Source organism: Rhinolophus sinicus, linkage group LG09 (genome assembly GCF_036562045.2).
Source record: "Rhinolophus sinicus isolate RSC01 linkage group LG09, ASM3656204v1, whole genome shotgun sequence".
Classification (NCBI taxonomy): Eukaryota; Metazoa; Chordata; class Mammalia; order Chiroptera; family Rhinolophidae; genus Rhinolophus; species Rhinolophus sinicus.
Window position 1 is genome coordinate 95,056,234 of NC_133758.1, and position 27,635 is coordinate 95,083,868.

Genomic DNA, 27,635 nt, shown 5'->3' on the forward strand with positions numbered 1-27,635 from the left:
CCTTTTAGCAATGTTGGGTACTCTAAATTTCGTCATTTTATTTGGCTCTTTGTCAATCAGGTAAATGATAAATATTTTTATTTAAAAGTTTTAAGTTAATAGTAAAATCGAGCATTCTCTGATATGATTATTGACTTTTTGTATCTCAATTATGATACACTTTTATTGATGCACTGGTAAGTTCCTTGCAGAAATAGTCTTCAGCAAATTTTAGTTCTTTGTCATTGCCAAGGTCACCTGTGACCATTAGTCAATCATATGGACGCTTTTCAGTTCCTACTGCCTTCCTGGCAGCACGGCTGACCCTCCTGTCATTCTTGAAATGTTTTACTTTCTTCCCTTAAACGAGACCATTTAGACTTCCTCCATCATCTGGATGTCACTTCTTACGTGACTCCTGGGTTTCCATACTTACTCCCCTCCACATATGTATTAAATTATCTGTACGCTTTGCACTGATTATCTCAAGGCTTCATTTACCATCTGTATAATGATAATCATCAAATTTATATCTGCAGCCCAGATTTCACTCCTTCCCTCTACATCCATACATCCAGGAAGAGGGTAGAGCACAATGTTTGGTACAACTGAGCGCAGGCAGTGCAAAACCATGTGTCTCCCTAGGCCAGACCTATGACGTAATGAATGAAGCCAGGCAGGCACTTTTGTTTTTTAAACGAACACTTTGTTTATTTATCAACTACGTAAGCATTTTCTTCACATACACATGAAAATTTACCTTCTCTCATTGTTCTTGAAACTATGGTTACTTGGAATTTCAGTTGTAACCTTTGAAGAGTAGATACAAGAAATACTGTACTTTTCTTTTACTTCTACTTTGGAAAAAAAACTGCAGGCTCACCAAAAGTTTTAGAAATGACAATTAATAATTAATCCCAATATCAGGGGAAAAATTTTTTTGATTGTAGCAACGTTAATGTGTAACAAATGTTTTGCTTTGTAAAAGAATGTAATTTTTTAAACTTAAGAAAAAAGACTATAGTTTCAAAATCAGACTTTTCAGTTATGTAACTTCTATCAGCTAGGAGTCATTAGCCCAGAGTTTTTAGAAGATTATCATCTTAATAAAACTTTGTTCCAGGTGGTTGAATTCATTACAAAAAGCTAATTAAATGTTATGCATAAATTAATTGAATGAAAATAGACTCCTGAAGGAGCTGACTTTTCTAAAAACTAATTTACTTATAAAACTAAATACTGGAGTCTGGAAAAAGTTGGCTATGTGTAGACCTTTCCATCCAAAGATCTGAAACCACAAGTTAAATCAAGGCAGTTATATACTTAAACAAATAAACAAATGAAAAATAAAGTGGCTGTTACAGGTATGTACTCTATATAAATATTTGTTGAGTACATGAAAGACATTAATCTAACTTGGCGTGCTCCAACTTTCTACCTTAACTAAAATGAAGTAAAATCAGAAAACAAAAATACCTACTGTTGTGATTCTGTTCTTCTAATCCACCAATTAAAACTTACAGAAAGAGCCATTGAATGTGGAAAGCTGAGTCGTAGAAAAATGGCATTCTTTCCTTCTAGTCCATTTATTCCATGATTCCACATAGGAATCATGGGGGGAAAATATGAGAAAATAATCTACACTCTTCCTAGCTAATGCAGCTGCTGGGTGACCAAATACAAAGGGCAAAGAGTCACAATGTATACTGTGCAACCGTGCATAGATAACCGAGTTAGTGGAGAAGGGAAGAGTTTTAATACCTCCCCAAGTAGAAACCGACGAAGTCTACTGTGAGAGCTGGGTCTGGTTGATCCCACTGTTGTTGAACCAGAGTCCAACAAAATGTTATCCAGCCTGAAAAGTGAACCATGTCCTGATGTGGGAAACATCAGGAACTGCACTGAGAATAACTGAATGAAGTTTACCAAATAACTGTGATTGTTTAGCTTCCGTGGTTAAGGATATACTTTGGAATGAATGAACCAGACTGACACTGATGAGATCCAATGAAGGCAAGGATGTAGAACTCATACACTATGGTGGGAGCATAAAATGGATTAACCAATTTGTATTATATTAGAAACAGAAGCAAATACATAACAACATGTATACATCTACACAAGCACATCGTTGTATAAAATTTTATATTAACCATTAGCATTTACCTCTACTTTGTTTTTCCTTAATGTGCAGGAACTGATCTGTTCTGCAAACGCTGCTCTCATTTTGGTATTGTCCTAACTGAAATGACCTTTCTCTTTTCAGCCCCTGGAGGGACACGCATAGATGATGGTGACAAGACCAAGATGACCAACCACTGTGTGTTTTCAGCAAATGAAGATCATGAAACCATCCGAAACTATGCTCAGGTAGAGCCTGTCATGGAGTGATTAGTGTTAGAAGGGAAACATTTGATCAGGACTTAGAGATACGTTCGGTTCAGAAATTTGACAGGCCACTTTTTCAGTAGGGATGTTAGATAGCTCTGGAACATCTGAAAAGATACTCAATTGCATCCACCAATGGGCGTTAAAACTTCATGAAGGTAGAATTTTTTGTTCTTATTCTTGTTGTTCTACTTCTCACCTTTAAAGAACGTGGGGAATTGGATACTGACGTCATTTCCGGTGGAAGTATAAATGGGTCTAACCTTTAAGGAGAGCAATTAGGCACTCTCTTTCAAAACTAAAACTACACATTCCCTTTGACACAGCAATTCCACTTCTAGGACTTCATCCTGCAGATAGGGATGCAGTATTAGTTATCATAGTGTTGCTTGTAATAATGTCAAGGGATAAAAACAATATAAAAGTCAGTCCAGTATTAAGTAAAATTTGGCCGTTCGTATTAATAGACTATCATGCAGCTATTAAAAAGAAAGGCAAGAAAATACATGTGATATAAAACCCACAAAGGATTCATATCCAGATTAAGTGAGGAACTCTAAGTTGATGAGGACAGGCAACCTATTAGGAAAAGACATAGGCATTTCAAAGAGGAGGAAACACAATTCCCCTCAACAACAGATGAAGACAGTTCAGACTCATTAGGGAAATTTCAATTAAAATCATGAAATATCCTTTTGTATTCATTAGATTGGTAAAAATTAAGACGTCCTTAGGCCCTAGTGAAGGTCAGGAAGTGACACAAACGTAAAATGCGATGTTGCCTTATAAAGCTGAGCTACTTGTACGCAGCATGGGTGGCCAGTTTAGGGTTGGCGTGTTCCTATTCTGATTCTATCACAGGCCCTTCTTAAAAGTCAGTTGTTGTCCTCAACTAAACTTTGAGGGCAAGTCCTAGGTAAACAAGTCTTGTTATACACATTTCAGTATATACAAGAAAAAGGCCGTAGGACTCACTGGCAACTAAGTGATTGAATTTCAGATGTTAGAAACTGTCTTTACATTGGTTATTAAAATGTGTAAGGCATGCTAAGCCAACTATTTTGGGATATGTGGCCATTAAGAATTTAAACTTAAAGACATTATTTTAATTACATGCTATTTTAGCAAAGATAGTTCTTTGCTTTTTTATATATAAGAAGTGTGTAGTAGATAAAAACAAAGGAGATCTTTAAAAATGGACCCAAAGATTAAGCACTGGAATTGAATGGGCCAGATTCTAACCTGTCCTCTATAAAGCTTTGCTTCTATTCTGTTTGTAAATGGAAAAAAAACAAAACAAACAAACAAAACCACAAAAACAGCAACAACAACAACAACAAAACCCTTGAGCAGATGTGTACTGAAGCAAAGATACTCAATTCACAAGCTGGACTTTTAAAACTCCCGCTCACCTTTGGGTATGTCAGATAAGCATAGTTCACCAAGGATCAGAATTTCTGAGTTTGGTTTCTGTTCTGATATTTAGTAGCAGATCCCAGATCTACCAAATAATGTCAGTGCCTGCCTTACCTTCCTCACAGAATTTTTATTAGAACTAAATTAAGTCAAATACAAGGTATATTATTTGCTAATTGAGTTCCATTGGGAAAAAAAAAATAAGTGCCAGGAAGAAATATCAGGACTCATCCATTCGATGCCTGGGTCAGTATTCTTTCCCCATAAAGGGCAATACTATAATTTTCACTCTTGGACTCCATCTTGATTACATTAAGAAATAAACGCTGGAAGTTTAGATGAGAGTCTATCATGTGGCTGTCAGAGAAAGGAATTAGATTCCGAACTCATTTCCACAGTTATTAAAATAATCAATATTTATAAAATCCCTATTTCAATAAGTGCATTGTATTAACCATAACAAAATGCCACAGATCGGCTAGAGTAAACAACAGAATTTTATTTCTCACAGTTTGGGAGGCTGGGAAGTCCAAGATCAAGGTGCCAGCTGATTTGCTTTCTGGCTCTTCTTCTAAGGCCATCAGTCTTATCAGATTAGAGCTGCACACTTATGACCTCATTTAACCACCTCCTAAAGTCCCTTCCTCCAAATGCAGTTATAATTAGGGGGTTAAAGCTTCAACAAATGAATTGGGGGGGGAACACAAACATTCAGTCCATGATAAACTTCATTCCACTTAAAAAAACACTCCAGAATTCCTCTGACACGGGTTGCAAACCCTGCTTGAGAATTCTAACTGGGTTGTGGCGACCAGTAATCCTTTATAGTCACTCAGTTACCATTTTTTTTGCTTATCTGCTAAAAACATGTTTGTGTCTACATAAAGTATAACCTTACCTGAACTCCGGTCGCCTCTCCATTATATCTGTTGTCTATGTGATTATATCTGTAATTCCTTCATTTCAGTTATTTTCAATCTCTGCATCTCATAGTTTTTAAATTATATTTATTTTATTTTCATCAGTTACTTTTGACTTCTTACCTGTTATATTCTTGAATGAATTTATTTTATTCTACGTGTACATTTTGATGCTTTATCCCCACAGCTCATAATAACTCCTTTGAAATGATTATAGTTTCAGATCATTGTATGAGCATGTTTAAGTACAAATTTTTTTATTGTAGATCCATATTGTGGTTTGGGTGAGTTTCTACCCCTTCTATTGCCTTTTAAAATATTATGACTATTGAATGATTTTCTTTTATGCTTAGGTCTTCAATAAACTCATCAGGAGATATAAGTATTTGGAAAAGGCATTTGAGGATGAAATGAAAAAGGTAAAAATTCAAATGTAATGCCTTATCTGTTTAAAGTGATGAAATGGAGGGGAATAAAACTTTGCATATACAATAATTGCTCATAAGTACCATAGACCTAGTAAGTTTTTAATAAATATTTGTTGAATGAATGAGTATAACAGATCTTTAACTAATAGCTATAGGAAGAAAAAATGATTAGCCTAGACTGTCTTCATTCATATTTAATATAAGACAGCATGCTTTGTTCAATAGGAATAGTTTTATAAAATATCTCTGATCTTTCAGAGTTTAAAATAAAAAGTAGAGATTCCAAATATGTAAGAAAAATAATTTTATCGAGAAGAATCAAGATAAGGTGATTTAATTAGTTCAAGCATATGAAAAAACATTGTACAACCGTTTATACTCAGTAAAATTCCTTTAATGTTAGATATACAGTTTAGCAAAGGGGATAAAAGCACATCTTGGAGATAATGTATCGGTGTAAATCTCAGTGGTTTTTCTCATCTGTAAAATAGGTGCAATAAGATTACATATCTTCTGGTTGTTGTGGGACTAAATGATACAATATATAAGGCGCTTAACATAGTAACTGGCCTCTAGTAATTAGTGAAATCAATAGTAACACCTATTAAAGACCTCTTTTCAATGATTGCAGCATGGTCCCTCTTCTAATTTGTAATTCCTCTGTGTTTATATATAGCACTCACTACATTAACTTGTTACAGATTTGTATTGTTGTTTTTTTTTTTTGTCGTTTCCAATTTTAGATGTAGGCCTAGGTTATAAACCAAGGGAAGAAAGCAACTATAACATCTGCTTTGCTATTCACTTAGTTGCTTCCCTCTGTTCAAAGTGGTTTCATAGATAATGTAGAACAGTTTGGCAGTAAAATCTTTTTTTTTTTTAAAATACACATTCTCCACGACCCAGCTGTCCATTTCTAAGAATCCTTTAGCAAGGGTACATAAAACTATATGTATAAAGGTATTCATCACAGTATTGAGAAATTACCTAAATGTGTACTGGTGGGAGACTGATTAATTAAATTCTGGTCTCTCCATACAGTGGAATACCATGCAGCCTTTTAAAGAATGAGGCATAACCACATGAATTGATTAGGGAGAATGTTCATGATAGATTGTTAAATGAAACAGCAAGGTGCAGAGCAACCATTTGGTAATAGTTTAACCTTAGGCAAGTGACTTAATTTCTGTGTGCCTCAGTTTTCTTTTCTGTAAGATGAAGATCAAGGCCATTGATCAGAAAGTGTTCAGAAGAGTATCCAGTCCACTTGACAAGTTTTAGCTATTATCAATGTATAATTGTGTAGAAACAATCTATGTTTATACATATAGTTATTTGTAATATGTAGACATATAGCATTTAAAAATCTGGAAGAACACACATCACCTTAATGTTCATTCTAAGGGAGTAGGATTAGAGAGAAGGTTTTTCACATGTTATTCTGTAAGGTTTTATTCTACTAGCATATATAACTTTTTTAATATGAAAAAGAATAAATGGCAAAAAAATGTGGTCCATTATATTGCTAGGTATTAGAAAATCACAAGTGCTTGATTAAATAAAGGAATGAATACGATGGGGAAAAAAATGATGTAAAGCATTCAAATAAATTAAACATCTTACTGCTTTGTGTAATAATAATATTCGTGTTTTTACTTCTCTTAGCTCATTTCAACTGTGAAAACTTCCTTAACTGTTTCATTCATGTGATGAATATTCTTTCAAGAATGATTCATTTTTCACAGTATATCCATTTTTTAAGGAAAGTGCTGCTGCTCTCCACGCAGCATCTAATTTTAATGTTGATTAATGGAATTGAGCAATGCGGATATTAATTTTAAAAGAATGATCTAACTTTTGCACCATTTTGTTATAATTGAGTATTTTTAATGAATATGAGTGTATTAATGTCCTTCAACAAGTAGTGTTAAAATTTTTATTTTGGACACCATTTTTCATTAGTCAGTTGAATCTTACTTATTTCTATACTAGAAGGAAAGGGCCAGCTTGATAAAGTCTGTGTGGTTTTGTCAGTTCTTTTACTCTGCCCCATTCCTGGAGCTTTAACCATTGATGGTCTCATTCCCTCCTGTTTTCTAGTGGACTTAGAAGGTGACTTCATTTTAATTCATTGAGACTTGAATAGGCATAAATAGGGAGGAAAATGGACTAGTTTGATTCCAGTTCTGCCACTTACTCATAAACATTTGGAGAGTCACATAACCTCTCTGTAGTGTAATAATCCTTTAACTGTTGGGGGTAGTAAATTAATACGGCCATACCCACCGCATAGAATTAATGGAATTTCATTGGCATTAATGCACTTAAGCCTGTATTGATGCCAGTGATTTTTCATTTGTGCAAAGTAATGAAAAAGTCAGCAGGTCCCCAGTAGTGATATTGAGCCCTGGGGAATCTCAGTAACATGCCGAAGGACTGATGAAACAGAGAAAATAGCCATCGAATATAGTCAGAGCACTCGGTGGAAGAGGGTTAGGAAAGAGGAGAGAGCATTCCACATGACTCAGTACTATTAGAATTCAAAATGAGAAATGGTATATAATCCCCTTTGCTTTGGCTTCCTTTCAACCTTTCTGGGGTTGTTACTTTTTCAATTACCTCTCCAAAATTGCTCTTTCCAGCTCACATCAGAGGCCTTTTCTCTGTTAGGAACTTTTCTTTACCTCATATCCTCCATTACCTCATCACCAGGGCTGGTGGTAAAACTGCATGATCCAAGAAATACCACGTTTGAATCTCATTATTTTAAAAAGAGCACCAAGAACTAGAAAACCCCTGTCTCACTCAACAGCCTTATTTTAAAGGCTGTTATGTGCTATGAACTCAGAAAGTATATGCCAGATGTCAAAGCTCATTGACTCTTTCTTGGTTTTTGTTTGTTTGTGTGTTTATTTGTTTTGCTATAACAAACCCAAAGAAAAGTAGGTAGATGTAGCAGGGAGGCTCACCCAAAGAAGTGAAAAAATGTGAAAGACAATAATATATTTCAGGAAACATAATGCTCGATATGTAATGCCCTTGTCATGTACAAAGTCCAATGTGAATTATTGATGTAATCTATCGATGCTGTTCTCCAAATATCTTTTTTCCTCCCCATGAATGTTATCTGTAGCTATATGAACTTGGAGAAAGGAACTATGCCTGATACAGTCACTTTCTGTAGCATCCAACTCATCATCCAACATACGTATGTGTTTCCAGTGAATAATAACTGCGCTTTGCATATGACCTGCCAGTTGTGTACCATCTAGCCATGGGTGTCCATTCTGTATGTTATCTGCCTACTTTAGTCCTTTGCTTTATAGACATGATTTCTTCTGTTTGACCCACAGCTTCTCCTCTTCCTTAAAGCCTTTTCCGAAACAGAGCAAACAAAGTTGGCCATGCTGTCGGGGATCCTGCTGGGCAATGGCAACCTTCCCGCCACCATCCTCACCAGTCTCTTCACCGACAACTTAGTCAAAGAAGGTAATTACTCCCATGTTTTCTTACCTGTCAAGTGTAAAGAGGAAAGTAAAGCCCCAGATGGTTAGAAAGATGTCAGTACTTCTTCTTAGAGTCCTACCCACCCATCCCTCGTGTGTGTGTGTGTGTGTGTGTGTGTGTGTGTGAGAGAGAGAGAGAGAGAATCTTCAAACAATAAGAGAATTGTACATGTTATTGTAGGAAATTAGAAGAAAAATATGCATACCTATACAAAGGCAAATAAAGATTAATAATAAATTAGAATTTTTGGTGTAACACTCAATGCCTAGATCAAATAACCTAATATTAATGTGGTCCAGACCATTTCTCTTAACTTACATGCTACTGGCATATTTTGTTGGGACAATGGTTTCATTGTATAGGACTCATTTGTGCTTTCTGGGACATTTAACCTTTTTGCCCTCAGACACAAAATGCCAACCTAAGCACCCGCCTCCATTTAGCATGTTTCCAAATGCCCCCCACACTTGTTTATTTCCCTGGTTAGGACCATTCTTCTGAACGTTTACTTCTCAAGATCTTGGGCTCAGATGTTCATTTTGACCACATTTTAAAGACATTATGTTCGTTTTAAAAGTCCAGATGGCTGCATCAGAGTTTTGCTTTAATTTTATTTTAAGGCATTAAGAGTTTGATAGGCATAAATACAATTGCTTGGTTATAGAATAAAACAAAAGTGGGCTCTTGTAGGAGGATAATGATATTCAAGTTATAATAAAACACAAAACAAAGCGTTATTTTTCTGTTAAAAATAAATTAAAAGAGCTTTTATGAAAACATCTGTTTCTTTTAGAACTTAAAGTTTTTGTCCTATAAACATGAAATCCCAGCTTCATTCATGCCTCAGTGAAAAGGGTTATAGTTTTCCGAGAAAAGAATAGTAAAACAAGAGTCAAATGATGTTATTAGATTCTCTATAGTTTTCAGCTTAAAATGCCTCAGATTTATGACAGTTAAGACTCTGTAATTGCTAATAATGTATTGTTAATATTATAACATTTTAAGTAGTTTCCTGAAGAGAATTTATGTTATTAGCCCTTTTACTCTAGAAAAATAAGATTAAATATAAACAGTAAATATTAATTACATCAGATTATTTTAACTTTCATAACAAAATAATCACCTTTCTAGTTGTATTAAAAACCTAAGTGATGTATATAACTTCTTTTGAAATGTATCAAAAAATTAAATTATTAGATGGATAGGTGGAAAAACATATAATAAAGCAAATATAGCAAAATATTAACATCTGTAGAACCTAGATGGTGAGTATAAGAGTTTTGCATTTCAATGTGTTCAACTTTTCTGTATGTTTGAAATTTTTTATTGTAAAATATTAGGGACGGGTAGGGAAGGAGAAGAAAAATACCTTTGCTATGGAAGTGACATACTGCCTGTGTCATATGTTTTTTCTTTATACTCGACCATCTTTAGAAACTAAAGGATTAAACTCTTGCTTCCTAAATAGGAAAGGATTAAGAAATTACACCTTTTCCCCAACCTCCCACCCAACAAATGGCTAAGGCTGATATGGGTGAGCTCACTCAGTAGAATCTGCAGTACAAAGAAACTTCTCAAACCTTCCCACCAAAAGCCACTTTTCATGCAAATAATAGGTATAAGCCTAGATTTTTGGACTCTCAGTTCCAAGCATGCTTTATTTCTTACTTACAATACAGATTACACACCTGTTGTATTTAACTTTAATTACATAAATTTATATTAAATTTTGTGTTGACGTTATGAAGTAATGAAGAAAATTGGGTAAAGTTGGTGTCTCTAAATGATATAGCAATTGAATGTGTTTACCTGCAAGTTAACTGGTAGACGACTCAAATTAGTGTGTAAGGACATTTATTTAAGTAACAATAAATATAAAAATAGGGCAGACTTCAAGGTGAATAGCAATATAATTCAGGATTCAGGTATATTCCTTCATTTTTCCCCGTTACCATTCATGACTTCAGTTTCACTCCAAGGTCATTAAAAGAGGTCTGCTGATACAGTTATGGCACATGCTTCCTCATTCAGATTCAGCGGATATAGGATAATTCATCTTGCCTTCAACTGATTGGCTGAAATCAGCCACATGACCAATTGCAACCCAGTAGTATTTACCAGTGGGAAGCTGATTGGCTGAAATCAGCCACATGACCAGTTCCAACCCAGTAGTAGTTACCAGTGGGATGCCATGCACAGATAACCTTAAGCTGAAGTCACTAAAACTAATCATTGCAATAAGAGGTGGTGCCAAGACTTAGATTAGTTAGAAGTCACATAGCCTGAGCAAAATGGGAATTCTCTTAGAAAAGAAGAAACGGAAATAGAGGCTGCTTAGGCCACCAACAGTAGTGAAGCCTTCAATCTGGAAAAATCAGTTTGGAAAAACAAAAAATATTTCAACTCTTTTAATTTAATATTTAACTCTATTTAATAAGTGGAACATTAATTCAGAATTTGAAGTATTCACAGAAGAATTAGTTATTTGACTGTTTGTATTTGGAAATAAACCCTAATGTAAATATGGACATGTAATTGAGGGGTTTCCTGATTAATATAACTATTTTAAAAATCTCTAAAAATATCCAGAAAAGAATTCAACTTGAAACAGCATTGATATTTGTATAGCTTACCTCGTTAAGAATATTAAATGCTTTTTATAAAAACTAAAATAGAAAGGAAATAATGCATGTTTATCTATAACTGTATCTGCCACTGTTAATGTTCTTTTACTGGTATCATAAAATCAGATGGCATGTTGACGTTTCAGTTTTCTGGCTCATGATTTATTTGTTGTACCTCGGGATGACTATTATAGACATAAAATATTATTGGTGAACCACAGGGTGAAATAAAGTTAAAAACACTGGAAACACTTGGCTTTAAATCTCTTTTTGACAAAAGTAAATAAATAAATTTAAATAATACATAAAATAAAAATATAAAAATAAACAAAATTCAAAGTTGGAAGTAGGAAGTCCAACTTTGAAAAATGCAACTTTTTGAAAGTATTCAATAATGAAAATGTTCTGTCTTGAGGAATAAATAGCACTGTACCCCGAGTTTTATCCATTTTTCTTGTGTGCCAAATCAGGTCTTTGAGTTTTTTATTCATTTCAGGGATCCTACTGGGAAATGTTGCTTGGTGCATCATCACAAGTGTTATTACTTATAAAAAGAATGAAACTCTCTCTGTGTCTCTTTTTTTTAATCAGGCATTGCAGCCTCATTTGCTGTCAAGCTTTTTAAAGCATGGATGGCAGAAAAAGATGCCAACTCTGTTACCTCTTCTTTGAGGAAAGCCAACTTAGACAAGAGGCTGCTTGTAAGTGTTGTCTGAACAAAGGGGGTTGTATGTTTCATTCTTTTGTCCTGGCTTTGTCAGTGCCTGCATGTAATACATTACTAAAATGCCTGGGTCTGTGTTGAAATGAAGCATAGTTCCTCTTATTTCTATATTATTGGCAGATAGAAACCAATTCCATTTTAATATTTCTTGTATAAATAAATGGAATGATAAAATTAAGGAGTCATAAGGAATACAGGGACTTTCAAATTTGCAAGTTTGTTAGCATAGTGTTAACATTTATCAGAATTAGCACTTCCTTTTTTAACTAATAACTATAGAAATTTGAAGTTTTCATGTGGTAAAGTCACATCAGTCCTACCTAATTAGATATCTATGATATCTTGGGTCATATTTGGATGAAACTTACCTTCAATACGTGTCATTTTGTTAACAAAATGAAAATTTAAACAAGATTCCTTGTTTATACCAAGTTTCTTTGGAAATACTTAGCTATTTAAGATGGCAAACAAGTTTATTGTAGGTAGTTAATGTGAAGTTCCATTATTATAGTTACTTGATTATATTTTTATTTCTCTATCTTTCTATTTTTCAAAGAGAATCAAGAAAAATGTTTTGTCCTCATAATTTCTATCTGTTCCCTGTAATTTCTTTCTGCTAGAAGTAACAGCTGTATGGATGACAGAGATTATTCGAAATGAAATTGCTTTTACGATTCTAGCACAAAGTCTAAAATTAAAAGATACCCCTGCTGTCTTCTCTTTACCTGCTCTCTTATTTGGTTTTCTCTTCCAGTGTATTCCAGCATGCAAGGGTGTGGATCCATGGAATAAGTCTAAAACTGCCTCGTTATAAATACTTGCATTTTCAATTATGTAAAATTCCTTTGTCTCTTGAAATCTACATTGAAATAGTCCTATTCGTTCGTGTCTGTCAAAGTCTTTTACACTATTTCAAAGATGAAAAATTAAGAAGTCTAGATTCTAGTTAATTTCTGCCACTGATAATAATTTTCATTCAGCATATACTTTTTGACAGCCTGCTCTGTGCCAGGCATAGTCCTAGAAGCTGTGGAGCTAGTAGAGAACAGGATAGAAAAGTTCTCTGTCTTCAAGGAAAGCGGATCTCTGTATATAAAAGTAAAGTCAAAAGAGAAGTGAATAGGTTGCTGAGCAGGGGAAGTTCATATGAAGAAACATACTCTTGTCCTCAAGTCTGTGGATTAGCTTTATCGTGGCCCGCTGAGATTTATATGCTATTTTATTCTGGAATCCAAGCTGAAGGAGCAGCTCCCATCTGGGCCATTCTCATGGCAGAGGACAGGAAACAGGAGACTGAAGTAAACTCCTCCAGTGCATTAAAAGCTCACTTTATATTGGCCAAACGAAGTCACTGAGCAGCCTGGCATAGGATGGGATTTTTTTTTTTTTTTTTTTTTTTTTTTAGGATGGGAAAATTTAATGCACTGTCAGTCTTCCCCATCCCTCCAGATAGACACAGCAAGAAGGGCTTCTCTTAATATTGTGTAAAGGAGTGAGAGTGAATGATTGAGAACACAGATATAATCTATTACAACTTGCCACAAAAGACTCAGTTATTTCTTAAAGTGTGTTTCCTTAAAGATATCAATAGGCAGAACTTGGTTAACTTAATTAGGTTGCTTCATTTAAAAAAGTTTTTAATGTGTTTCTTTTTGAAAAACACATCATTGAGCTGCTCTTACTAAGTTTCTATGCCTATATACCTTTTGGGTGTTGCAGCATAGGTTGCAGTTTCTACCAGAAACACTGTAAGCTCCGTGAGGACAGGGTAATCGGCTTTGCACGAAGACCATGCCTGCCTGATGTATACTGACTCAACAAATGAATGAGGAACTAGAGGGTCAGTTCCACTGTCAAGGAGAAACTTTTTGTTTCATTAACTCATACAGTAAAATTATCTTTGGCTCTGTGCTAGTAAAGCAAGAAAAATAGCATATCCTCTGAGTTTAGCAATTACCCACTTTTATAATACAGAATAAAGAAAGATTTATAGCCACTCAGAGAAGAGAGGAGAGGTGAAACATCATTTCCCCATCCCTGGAGAGGGAACAGTGGTCAGGATATTGGCCAGAAATTTTTCTAGAGCTGGGGACATTGAAAGGAATCAAACAAACAGACCCTTGCCTTTATGGGGTTTACATTCTATTGCAAGGAAGCAGGCAATCAACTAAACAGTTCAAATATGTAATATAACAAAAAGGGAAAAGTGCTATGGGGAAAAAAATAGGGAATTGCTAAGAACTGAGTGTCAGAGTGTGGGATGCAATTTCTGTGGTAATGAAAAAAAAACCACTCTGATAAGGTGAAATTTGAGTGAAGACTTACGGGGGTAAGGGAGTGAGCTATAGAGATAGCTCCAGGAAGAGTATTCTAGGGAACAGAATATGCAAAGGGTTTGAGGCGTGGCGTGTTGGGGACTGCAAAAGAGACTATTTGATAAGAGCTAGAAAAAAATCAGCTCAACAAAGTAGCAAGGCCCATATCATTGAGGGACTTTGGCGTTCTTAGTAAGATGGGAAGCTTTGTGGAAATTCTCTGCAGAATTGTGCATAATGTGATTTAGGGTCTTTACAAGGTTGTTGCATTGAGAATAGTCTTAAGGAATGGCAGAATGAGGTGCCTCTACGGATGAGGTGAAAAGCATCTACAGATGAGGTGATGGAGGTTTGTACCAGGCTAGGGTTTTTCTAACAAATGCAAGCTGTGTTCCAAATCAGTAAATGTCATGATATGATTTAGAAAGACTTTGCCTAATCTGAATGATAATTTTGAATATATTATGTAACATTCATGAGGACTTTGAGTATAGTTCATAAATAAACCATGAGTAATATCTTTGATGACATATTGCTCTGAACATAATTTTAGACCAAACTTTGGAGTCACATTCTTCCTACATACAGTATTAAATGCTAGCACAGAGTAATGGAATAAGTATTGACTTTGAGGTCATACAGCTCTGTCCCTAAATATTTCTGGCTGCATAATTTGGGTCAAGCTGCTTAACCTTGTTGGGACTTAGTTTATCAGCCATAAAAAATTGGTACTTGACACAATTGTGGACAAAGGGGGCCCACCACATCTTGACTCATAGAAGAAACTCAAAACTAAATTAGTTCCAGGCCCCCAAATTTAGAAGACCCCTTAAAGATTAGCACAAATGTCAGTGACAAAATTTCAGTCTGGTATGAAAAGTTTGCTTTAGCATGAATGCGTGTTCTGACATTTAGAAACTCATGACTCAACAAGGGAAATTATGGGATGATGATATAAGAATATTGAAAATGGAATCATGACTTAGAACCCATCTGGCTATGTCCTTATACATGATGGCAAACCCAGATCTTTCTACTGAGATTTTTATTGGCGCATAACCATTGAACATATAAAAGCAAATCTAACCACCATAAAAGTTTAGATCTATTTTTTTAGACTGCAGCAGTCTGAAAAATGTGATAGCTTTGAAAATTGCCTTAATTTCTTAGCTGGGTGTTGAAGCCACACAGGATTAGAACATGACTAAGTGTTACTGAGACTCTGCCAAGCTATGGAAGGTAAAATGGACATGAGGTAAAAATATGAGTAGCCATGGTGTATTGCTCTTTTTAAAATTTCCAACAAAATTATGCAACAAACTGAAGAGTTGGTGGAGTGGGTTTAAGTTAGATCTTGCCATAAACTTAATTGACAACCACTGTCAAAAACAGATATAACAAAATGCTCTTTAGCTCCCAAGCTAGTGTTTTAGAATACTACGTAGCAAGCATTTTCTCAGAATGTGAGTATTGGTCCATGAGATAACGATAGTCAGTGTTGTTTTTCTAATATCATCTCAAATCATGTCAGCATTATGAAAACTGACTTTTGTCTTTTAACTAATAGTTCAGGAAATAGTGTGATTAATGATTTTAATTTTTTCTTGTCAATTTAGAACATTCCAAATAGTCTTCAAAGTTATTTGCATTTAATTGAGCAAATTTAGTTCTGTATTTATATCCGCTATGCTTTGATGCAAGTAAAAGAAAAAATCAACAATGGTTCAAAATGAGTGAAGCTCGTTTATCTAAGTTGCTTAGCATTTTTGTTCTCTTTGTAAAACTGCCTAATTGCTTAGCAAATGCTCAAGAAATATACCTGAGATTTATTATTTTGAAAATCAGTCCTTGTTCTTGTCTTCCAGATATGAGCTATTCTAAGTCTATTTTAATATTAAAATTTTGTCCTTTATGCTTGCTGAAATTTGAATCGCTTGTGGGATAAAATTTGAATAGCTTGTGGTCTAACAGTCTCTCTTTTCTCCCTCAGGAACTCTTTCCAGTTAACAGACAGAGTGTGGATCATTTTGCTAAATACTTCACTGACGCAGGACTAAAGGAGCTTTCCGACTTCCTGCGAGTCCAGCAGTCCCTGGGCACCAGGAAGGAACTGCAGAAGGAGCTCCAAGAGCGTCTTTCTCAGGAATGCCCCATCAAGGAGGTGAGAAACCATGGGCTGACATCACTCCAAAATTTTCTAATGAGAGGATGACGTGGACGGACTGTGGGGCACAAGCTTTCCCTTCCTTCAGGAGACCTCCCGTTTTTTCGTTTTGGTTTTTTTATCTCTATGAACTAACCGTCACCACCCTGTGTGCTCTAAACCTTGCAAGGTACCCCATGTGGCTTAAGACTAGAGAATTCCAGACTGATACTATGCAGCAGAGGGACATGTTAGAGCACTAAATATTCCTAAGTCTAATGACATTAAGGTCATCAATATATTGAATAACATTTCTCCAAGCAAGAACTTGAACATGATTTTCCATGGGAAAAAAAGCAAAACCGAAAAAACATGGTGATGAGTTTAGTTGCAGAGATGTCACCTGTCTGCAGCATTTCCTAGCCAGCTCTGGGACTGGAACTAACCATAAGCCGTTCCTTGTGTTCCCAGAGCCTGCTGAACCCAATGCTGATACTCTGCAACCCAGGTCAGCAAGAAAGAGGGCAATATATTTTCACTAAAAAAGGAAGGGTGGGGGGAAACATATTACCAAGTAGTATACTTGAGATGTGTTACGGTTTTTCATCACTTCTGAGGCTCTAACCTCTACCTGCGATTTTCTTTCAAAAGGAAAATTATTTTTCCAGACAAGTTTGATATACAATTAAATTAGGCAGACTTATATTCCGTACTGTGAAATTTGAGGATAAATTTGCATATTTAAACATAATTTTAAGGGGAAAATTACCTGCAGGATATTGCTGCATTGATATGTATCATATAAAAATTTCCTTTACACTTTACAAATTGTTTACAAATTACCTTTTCACTGAGATGGGGCATAAAGATCGTCAAAAGTCATAATTAAAGAATGAATTGTGGAGAACAAGCCTGTATGAACGCAAGACATTATCCATCAAGCAGTTTGAAGTTGAGGGCCAGAGGTAAAAATTAACAGCTCTGTTGCCTCTTTCCAACCCCAGGAAGTCAGACTGGCTCAAGTAAACCCTACTCTGCTGAACCCACAGGGTTTCTTAGAAACCCCAAGAAACAAACATTCTCTCTTATTTCCTATTATCCGGCAGCTCCTGGCCAGAGCTAAGCCTATTAATTTTTGGACTAAAAATAAATCTGCCTTGTGAAAAATAAAATCATTGTGTGTTTTGTCCCTCTTGGAATCTGAGACTATATAGCAGGGAAGGAAGGGACTAAGTCAAATGTGTATTGGCCTCAAACCTTTTACTAACCGGGACAGTGAGAGGAGAAACTCTCCAGATGCTTATTACTTTCTGACCCCTTTTCCCATGAAATTTAGGTGGTGCTCTATGTGAAAGAAGAAATGAAGAGGAATGATCTTCCGGAAACAGCAGTGATTGGACTTCTGTGGACCTGTATCATGAACGCTGTTGAATGGAACAAGAAGGAGGAGCTCGTGGCAGAGCAAGCCCTCAAGCACCTGAAGGTACAGGTCTTCATATGGGGGCACCGGGGCTGCAGTCCAACGGCAGCTCTTACCACTATGACAGCGGGCTTCCAACCGCAATTTGCCCCGGCTCAGGCCAAACATATATTTCCTAATTTCTTTCTTTCCAAAATTGCCACCACCTAAAATATTTCAGATGTAAGAGCCTGTGAAATATCTAAGGGTATGTTCTTACTAAAAACAATGTCAGAAAATCCACAGATTAGTCATATATTCAGTAAAGTTAAAGAGAAGTATCATCTAACTCTTGGTTTTCTTTCTGTTCTCCATGACAGAAATTCTTAGTGAATATTTTTGTGTAAGTAAACTACAAATTGACATTAGAATTGGAAAAGTATCTGAGTGGTGGGAGAAATCAACTGATTGTATAAATTGTATGTTTTTGTTCATGGATGCATATATCTTTGCTTCTATGAATTGTCTTCTCCTTATAAAACGATGGTAAGACAAGTGAAAGACTTAGATCCTGCCTTCAGAGTTTACACTTGAATTGGGAGGTCAAAGACGACTGAGTATAGACTGGGTTAGAATACTAGCGACAACTTGGGGTTTATGAAAACAGAGCAGTGAGTAAACTGCAGGTTAAGTTGATCACAGAAGCCTCCTCAGAGGGGTAAGCGTTAAACTGAGTGGCTCTGAGAGAAAACAATGGCTGCATGTCAGTGATTGGAAGCCAAGGACATTTGGGGCAATAGGAACAAAACCATCAAGATGACCTGTGAGAGAATGGGGAAGGGGAAACTCACTCTTTGTCTTATTTTCACACTATCCAATAGACAGACATCATGTTAGTCAGAATTTCATATTTGTTCTCCTTTTAGTGGGTACACTGAGAGAAATCTGGTAAGATGCTGGTATAAAAAGAATCATTTTGATTAGACACAATATAACAAGAATTTAATCCAAATGTTTTTAAGCAAATCTCCAGATTACTGTTGTGATTCAAGTGCTGCCAGCGCTGTACCTCCCACAAAAGTTAATGGCTTCCCCCCCCACTTCCCCTCTAGCAATACGCCCCCCTGCTGGCTGTGTTCAGCTCCCAAGGCCAGTCAGAGCTCATCCTCCTGCAGAAGGTTCAGGAATACTGTTACGACAACATCCATTTCATGAAAGCCTTTCAGAAGATCGTGGTTCTCTTTTATAAAGGTAACCATCCACCTTGTTCCACCACCATGTTCCTGTTTTTGTTGCCACACTTTGTGGGGTGAAGCAGAGGGTGACATGAGGATCACGCTAATCTTTGCAAGTTTTAGTGAGGCTGCCTGATTATGTATAGCGAGTAAGTGCAAATGCCGTTTATGCCTAGACTCAGGAACCAGCCTGATGAGGCCCCTGGGTCCTTTTCCTTGGCGGAACTTCCCAGAAAACTGGTGAGGAACTGGTTGTTGGGGGCGGGAAGGGGGCGGGGGGGGGAGGGGTTAGTGGAAAAGAGTGTAATTACGCCAAGTAATTAGGTCTGGTTTTGAGTTGTAAGGATTAGCTCTAATAGCAATGATTAGCAGAATGGTACAGAAAGTTATGTTCATTCAGACCTTTTCAAGTGCCATAAAGCTGATTTGAAAATTACTGAAATAATTGACCTTTTTACTTTGTACTTTAGTTATTTGTCCCAGCCAGTCTATTTCCTTGGAAATGGCTATTTTTAGGTTTTCACATTTACTGTCTTTTCATTGTATTTATAAGGATTAGGTTGCCATGCCAACTGGCACGGCCTTTAATAAATGAATGCTATTAGGGTTTTCACTGATCTCAATCGCTATACCTACAGCATATAAAAAATAATCATGGACTATTCTTTGGTCTGGGTTTATGTAGTTTTATGAGGGAGGAAAAAGGAGCACTTGAGAAATGATACATGTTGAACATTATAAAATGCTTATTAGAAGTTACTACAATCTTAAATGGCCTAATATCAGAAAAACTGAAGTATAAATGAATACCAGCCAAATCTTTCTTTTCCTTTTGATGTGTTCTTAAATTTGCCTATTTTGAGTGGTAATTTGGGCACTGAGATATAAAAATCCTATATTATTGATTAATAGCTATTTTTAAAATGTGTAATAGCATTTCACAAAGTGTTTTCATCAGCTGTCCAGATGAAGTCTTGCCCACAAGAGTTTGGGTGATGTTTTACTTTCACAGCATGAAGGTATTCGACACACTCTTTATGTCAGTAGGAGGATGTGATGACTGCCAAGTCCCACCTGAAGTTCTGTAATTGCTTTTCCTCTGGCCAGATCCGAATTAGGTCCTCTTGGGTAAGGTCATGAGATAGGAATGTCCTAAAACTAGGGCTTAAATGATGCCCAAGATGACCCATGAGGACCAAATCTGAAGATCATATTGCCAACCCACCTATGGTACCCAGCAGACAACAAAGAGAAGCAGGGTTCCTTTACCCAGTGGCCATTCTGTCTACACTGGTGATAGAGAGACCTGTGGGATAGGTTTCACATTTGCTTTGGGGGAGGGCGGGGTCAATGTTTTCCAATACAGAAAAGCAACTATCTATACACTAGTAGCCTAAGTACAGTTTCCTTTCTCGTCATTTAATAGCTAACCCAACCAGTGTCTCCTACCAAATCTTTTTTTAAACTGAGACATAGTTGTTTGAGCCTTATCTGAAGAATCATCTCATTTCATTATTCTATTCAATTCACACAAAAAATAAACAAACTACTTTTTTTAGCTGTAATGGCATTTAGATTGCATATTGTTAGTACACGCAGACCCAGGGAAAAACCTGGAGGCTGAATATCTCTGTAAGAGGCGGGCAGAGAAAAACAGAAGAAAGAGGCAGTCCTCTCCAATCTGTCAACTAACAGTTTATGAAGGGAAATTGACATACCCTGTTTCCCTGAAAATAAGACCTAGCCGGGCAATCAGCTGTGATGCATTTTTTGGAGCCAAAATTAATATAACACCCAGTATTATATGACATTAGACCTGGTATTTTATATTATATTATATTATATTATATTATATTATATTATATTATATTAAAGACGCAGTCTTATAGTAAAACCGGGTCTTATATTAATTTTTGCTCCAAAAGACGCATTAGAGCTGACTGCCCGGCTAGGTCTTATTTTGGGGGAAACACAGTAGGACACATATCTGTCAAAGTGGATATTCTCCGTGCTACTTGGCAGGCACCAAAGGATGATACATAGTAAGAATATAGTCACAGGTACTAGTGCATGGATGCTACCAGGTACAGGAAATTACATGCTTGACTAGGTCAGAACAAGGCCCTGTTCCAGGAACCAGCACGTCGCAGGAGGTAGGGCGGGAGAGGAGGAAGTGCTGATTTTTTGTCAGAATGAATATTGGTTACAATCCGACAGTCTCTAAGGAGGGTTTGTGGTAAGCAACTCCATTCTGGCCCGGGTCCATCTCACAGGATAGACAGTGGTCACTCATGGAACAGTCTCTCTACACATATGAACCATTCAAGTCCTTCTTCAGATTTCTCATTTTAACCATTGATGCCAACATCCTTCCCCATTATACTTACAAAAACCACTGACAGCTAGCAAAACTGGCAGCTTTGAGTTACTTCCTGTGTGTCAGTCCCAAATGCTAAGGAACAGTGATGCGAAATTATAAAATAATCAAGAAGTTAAAAGAAGAAGCATTAGCTCTTCCTTAGCCATTGACTAACTCGGTGATGAGCTTTTAGGTCATCTAAAGTTAGTAAGGTCTGTAGCAAGTATGAGCAAGCTCAAGGGCAACATCACTTTTATTCTGGCTTAGTTAGTGTCGGAAATGATATCAGGAAACTTTTTTTAATGAACTATATCACTGAGATGTTTAAACTAAATGTCATTGTTTTAGGGAAATTGCATGATTGTCCACAAAATTATACAGATAGCCTATTTTTCTGAATGAAATAATTATGTTTTCTCCTAAGAACATGAAACCCCAGAGTAATGATTTTTTTCCATACCACTATTCAGAGGTTTGTGTGTTTACCTTCTTAGCGTTTCTGAATAGTTGTTTTTATTCTGACTGTATTTCATCCAAAAAACACTTGTGCCCAAGGAGGCATCTATTTTATTTGTTTTGTATAAGAATGTGGATGCTTCTGTTACGTATTGTGGATGTCAACACTCCTTTCCCAACTCTAATGTGATGCGAACCACCTGGAGAGCTGGTTAAAGCACAGATCTCCAAGGACTCTGACTCAGTAGGTCCAGGATTGGACCCAAGAATTTGCCGGTGATACTGTGACTGTTGGTCTAGAACCACTGTCTAAAGGGTATTTAATGTCAAGAGTGATAAATTCCATAAACTATAGTAACATGTATAAGATTCTACTTATCATTAATTTCACATACACGTATACATTTTACAAATTTCAAATTGTATCCTGTTTGCTTCTTTTATCTAGTGATGTGAGTTCCTTTTATTTATTGTAAGGAACATTTTTGCTTTAATACAGGTTTTAAGACAATGGAAATCCTTTCTCTATTTCCATTTGAATCTCTCTCATTACACACACACACACACACACACACACTTTCCCCATATTTCCAGAACATGAGGACAACAGAAAATTGGGGATGTGATTACCCATGTCCCCTTTGACAAGCCTAGTTACTTAAATAAAGCCATTATTGAAAGATTTTAAAATATTTAAATAACAGCGGAATAAAGGTGAACAAACTGTAACGCTTTTCAGCAATGAAAGAAAAAAGTGGTGATTGCTCATTTAGTGAAGATTAATTTTCTGTATTAAAATCTTGTTTGTATTTTGAAGTCAGTAAGGAAAAATAGTAAATTCATTATTAATTTTCAAACATCACATTATTCACTATTAAAAATAATTTCTTTTCCTTCCTTCCTGAAGCTAAGTACCATATTCTCAGCATGTAGGTCTGAACAACATAAAATTACATTCTTTTAGTATCCCTATCATGGGTTTTATTGTTTGCAGAAATTTCTTATATTAAATCCTGTCCCTCATGCAATTTTTTCTAAAGTAAGTTTCTTATTCTCATTCTAATAAAAGGTTTCTGGGCTTCTCACCATATAGTCCCAGCATTCTTGAAATAAATTATTTTTGAGTTTGTCCCTTTGTGACATCTGTAATAAAAAAAGTACTGAATTTCCTACGTTCCAAGTGACATAGTTTTCAATTAAATATCTAAATAACTAATGTTATCTAAAGTTTTACAATTCTCAAACCACTGTTACAATGTTGTCTCTTTGATCCTCATGAAAATCTTAATTTGAAATTATAACTCTACCGATTGAGAAATACTTAGTTTTCCTCAAGTGAATGAATTTGTCCACTGTACATTGGTTGAATGCATACTAGATGACAGTTCTTCTGTTAAATGCAGGAAATTAAATGAACAAAGCAGTCCCTGACTGCCTGAATTTCAGAGTGGGGAAGAAAACCAAGAATTACAGTTACATGTCAATCGCTAAAATAAGGTTCATACAGAGAGTGATGAGCAGTGGTGGGAGGACAGTGAAAGGGCCTCTAACTCATAGTTGGTATATTTTAATCTGAGGGAACTCTGTGTGCAATTGGAACATGTCTTTCTTAGTACTTTTACTGATATATATTCTTAGTTGGCATTTCTGAGAGATCTTAACAAACACTTTGTAGTCTCCAAATTTTTAATAACTCTTTTCATTTTTCCTTAGAGGAAAAAAAAATTCTCCCTCTTCTTCATTCCTCAGAAGGGGTTCCTTCCTTTTGAAATTAGACTTTTCTCTAAACAAAAGTTGAATTCTCAAACTTTTTGATGGTTGCCCTGTGTGGTTGCTTCTGTCCCTTCTTTATTATTTATTCCAAAATACTAGAAATGTGGTCTTCAACTATTTATTACTAAATTAGGTTCTTCTAAGAACTCAACGTTGCACAGTCTGTCTGATTTTCAGTGGACCATGCATCTGATAAGGTTTACTTACCATTTAGTGTCCTTTTCATAAGAACTGTCATTGACGAGCGTTTTAGTAGTTGTCAAGGCCTATTTCAGCCTCTAGGGGGCAGTAAAACACAGGAATGAGCTCTGAACCTTGCGAAGGAAACACCCAAATACTATCACTAAACTGCAGTCTAGGTCAGCTTTCCAACATGTATGTTGTATTATATGCAATTCATTAAGGTGAGGAGAAAACATAGAATGCCCTTTAACATGTTTGCCACAGTTTTAATTCCATTTTTTGTTTGTTTTATGACAATAATAGCTCTGTGGAACATACATATAATTTATAAACCGAAAGAAATACATACGTTGGGTGTACATACTCAGAAGTGTCTAATAGGAGAGCAATTGGGAAATTACTGATCTAAATCACAAGCATTTTAAAGATCTCGTAAGACAACTTTTATAAAAGAGGCTTTTAAATCCCATGTTTAAGCTGATTAGTGTTCTCGGAAAAAATCTCTGCAGAGCAGTCTTGCACAATAACAAGTCATTTCCTCCTGAGGGTGTAAACTGCCTGCTCCTCACCTCGGTAAAAACTAGGCTTGGAGGGCAAGTGGGTGGGAAAGTTCTTTCAAGAAAGTTCTTTCATCATTGTGAGTGGAGAATGTGGAGCTGGGAACAGAAGAAGCTACAAGCCTAGAAGCTAAGGGTAATTCTGTAGGGCTCCTGATTAAATTTATGCCTAGTCCTCATAAATAAATCCAGACCTCCTCCTTTCTTTCCAAAATGTGGTATATATAATGATAAAAATAAGCAAGTGAAAACCATATATTTTCTAAAACCAATTCTGTGCATTTTTAGACAATTCAATCACTTCCGTTGAATCCAAGAACCAATTATTATTTTTTTTTAAAAAACCCAAGGTTTTATTATGAAAAGGTCAGTGGTGTTTTAAATGAAAACTATCAAATCATTTCTCTCATTTTCATAAGTTAAAATTATATTTTAACTGCAAATACATCTGTAGAGTGATTTATCAGCATTTGTCATGCATTGGGCAGGCGTTGGGGACAATAGTAAATCCTTTTCCTTGGTTTTGCACCTCATTTCCCACTCCAAAATCCCAAAGACAGCCCATTGGAACATTGGCAGTGTATATATGCTATTATTTTCGTATTCCCCTTCCTATTCTTAACGTTAAATAGTCTAATGGTAACTCAATGGTACCAAGGCATATTTGTGGAATTTAGAGTTTTAGGTAATCAATATTTAATAGATAATACTTTTTGTTAGAAACCCATAGGAAATCTATCTAATATGTCTCTGTTTTTCTCTTAATGGAGAAGTAAAACATTTGTCTTGTGATTTGGAGTATGATGCTGTAGGAAAATAAGTTAGTGATTGAGCGAAAAAGTGTAGAACTTTGGGTTATGTGTGCATTGGTTCCATGATATCCCCAGGAAGCTCATCTTTACATCTTTTTGTTAACTATCATTTCATCCTATCTACATTTTTTTTCATTTGCCCTTCTTTTCTCCTAAAATAGTAAATCCCCTTAAAAGTCCAGTCACTTGAGGTTGCCGCTTAATCAAAATGTGTTTGAAGTTGGCAGGACACAGAGTGTTCTGAAATGCTGGAATTGCTGATTCATTTGCAAAATTACAAAATAACCCAGTTTCCTACCAGAAAATTAGGACTATACGAGGTTTCCAAGTCCCTGTGTGACTTGTATATACATTTGCATGATATTGTGCCGGACGAGATGTGTGTCATCATCATCGCTATTTACTGTGCTAACTGCTAAAATATGCCACTGCTCTATATGGAAATAAGCTTGAGTTTTATCTTCTGATAAGTCTCAGGTAGGGATTTCTTTTATAACAGAGCTTTTAATGTTAAAAGCGGTTGGTTTCTATTAAACTGTAAGACATAAAGTTGCTCTAAAACATCACATTTATGTAGTAACTTTGAAATCTTTGATTTGAAATTGTAGCTGACGTGCTGAGTGAAGAAGCAATATTGAAATGGTACAAAGAAGCACACGTGGCCAAAGGCAAAAGTGTTTTTCTTGACCAGATGAAGAAATTTGTTGAGTGGTTACATAACGCAGAAGAAGGTACGATTCCATTTAACAACTTTAGTGGGCAGTTAGTAAATACTTTCTCATAATTCAAAATATCTATGTCTTTTTTCTTGCTTTCCTAAAACTAAAGGCCTTGAACTATCTTCCATATCAAACATTTTGCCTACAGCTTAGCCTTCCTTTCTGAAATCAAGGCAATGAAAATTTCTACATGGCAAAAAAACAAAACAAAACCCTCTTAAATTATCCACCCTACTGGAGGACAAAGAGGAAAAAATAATTAGCAGATCTGAAAAGAAAAGAAAACAATACAGTTGCCTTAATCACACATCGGATTATGTAGATTTTTATAAGCCTTTACCAGTGACTGATATTTAAAATGGCAACACAAAGTAGAAGAACAATAATAGATGAGAGTGAATGCAATTAAGAATGAAGTTTATTTTAAGGTGATTCAAAGAATAAAAGTAGTTATTTTTCCTATTTAATAATATTAATGAGGATGTTGCATTTTTAGTAAGGCAAAGTTCACTTAAAAGCAAAGGGAGCAAAAGTTTGCTATCTGCCCTCATATGTAACTATCTTACCTAAATGGATGCCTAGAATAGAAATGTCTTTTGGGGCCATAGCAGCGGCGAGAAGTGGATTAGAAACTCTTTTCATGACCTTATTTAAAGGAAAAAATAACAACAATAAAAATCTTGACTTTCTTCTTTCCTAGAATCTGAATCAGAAGGGGAGGAAAATTAGATGACTCGTGAAGCACAATACCTAAGTCACACAACACTTTGATTGGGAATGCTGAAGAAGAGAAACTTGGCTTCCGTTTTCACAAAGGAAAAAAAAAAAAATAGGATAGGTTTCCCTTGTGCAGAGGGGGAAAGTGGTTTTTGTTTTTGTTTTGTTTTTAAATGGAGCCCTGAGGCATCAGCTATTATACTTGGGACTCTACCTCTCACTATATGCTAACTTAAAGCCATTCAACAAGGAGTCAAGTAGGAATCTGAAATTAAATATTCAACAGACTCCTCTTTTTTAGCTGTATTTTTCAGGTACTGTGTGGTGAACGCCCCACTGGTGTCTGTAACAGGGCCACTTTGGTAGGTGTGTTTCTGCTCGTGTATGTGATCTGACAAACCAGTTTTTTTAAAAAATAAATGGCTTTATAATAATCTGGGCCTATACTCTCAGAGCTTTTATTTCTTTACTGTACATGACTACTTACACAGGTGACATTTCCGTGTGCTGCTTTACTTTTGCCCCCATCCAAAATTTTGAAAAGTTACATTTCTTGACGTCTATGAAAACAACACTGTTCCTTTAAGCATCAGAAATAATAAATTTCAGTTATCGTCATAGTGAAATAGAAATTGACCCAAAATTACATATGCATTAGCTCTAATAATTATTAGCTATGTAAATGTGTGGTTCCATACTTTTCATGTTTTTCTCCACTCTATTTCCTAGAGAAGAGCTAAAATATTTATATATGTAAATAGATCTTTCTTTATAACTAAGTGATTTTATTTTTTAAATTATCCTACTTGCAACAGTAGCAATGTGAAGCATCTTACTGTTTGGAAAGATCATAGTTTTATTACAGAACTCTTAACTCTTGAAAAACTTAAGGATCGCTGATAGGGCAGTGGTAGTCGCCAAGACAAACATGATCTAAGTAAGAGTTGAAACAAAAAGAGGAAGCATTAGAAACTGTTCACA

The 27,635-nt window shown here is 35.7% G+C and overlaps 1 protein-coding gene across 2 annotated transcripts in view; it reads left to right on the top strand.

Annotated features, from left to right (window-relative positions):
• Positions 1–27,093, top strand: part of BZW2 (basic leucine zipper and W2 domains 2) — a 55,688-nt gene extending 28,595 nt beyond the window's left edge. For both annotated transcript variants that reach the window (XM_019727158.2, XM_019727167.2), the window contains exons 4-12: positions 2,246–2,349; positions 5,057–5,122; positions 8,485–8,620; positions 11,854–11,963; positions 16,292–16,462; positions 17,781–17,927; positions 18,956–19,094; positions 25,827–25,949; positions 26,638–27,093. In XM_019727158.2, coding sequence (XP_019582717.1) covers positions 2,246–2,349; positions 5,057–5,122; positions 8,485–8,620; positions 11,854–11,963; positions 16,292–16,462; positions 17,781–17,927; positions 18,956–19,094; positions 25,827–25,949; positions 26,638–26,666 — 1,025 coding nt within the window. In that variant the 3' untranslated portion in view covers positions 26,667–27,093. The remainder of the gene's footprint in view (positions 1–2,245; positions 2,350–5,056; positions 5,123–8,484; positions 8,621–11,853; positions 11,964–16,291; positions 16,463–17,780; positions 17,928–18,955; positions 19,095–25,826; positions 25,950–26,637) is intronic.
• Positions 27,094–27,635: the final 542 nt, after the last annotated feature.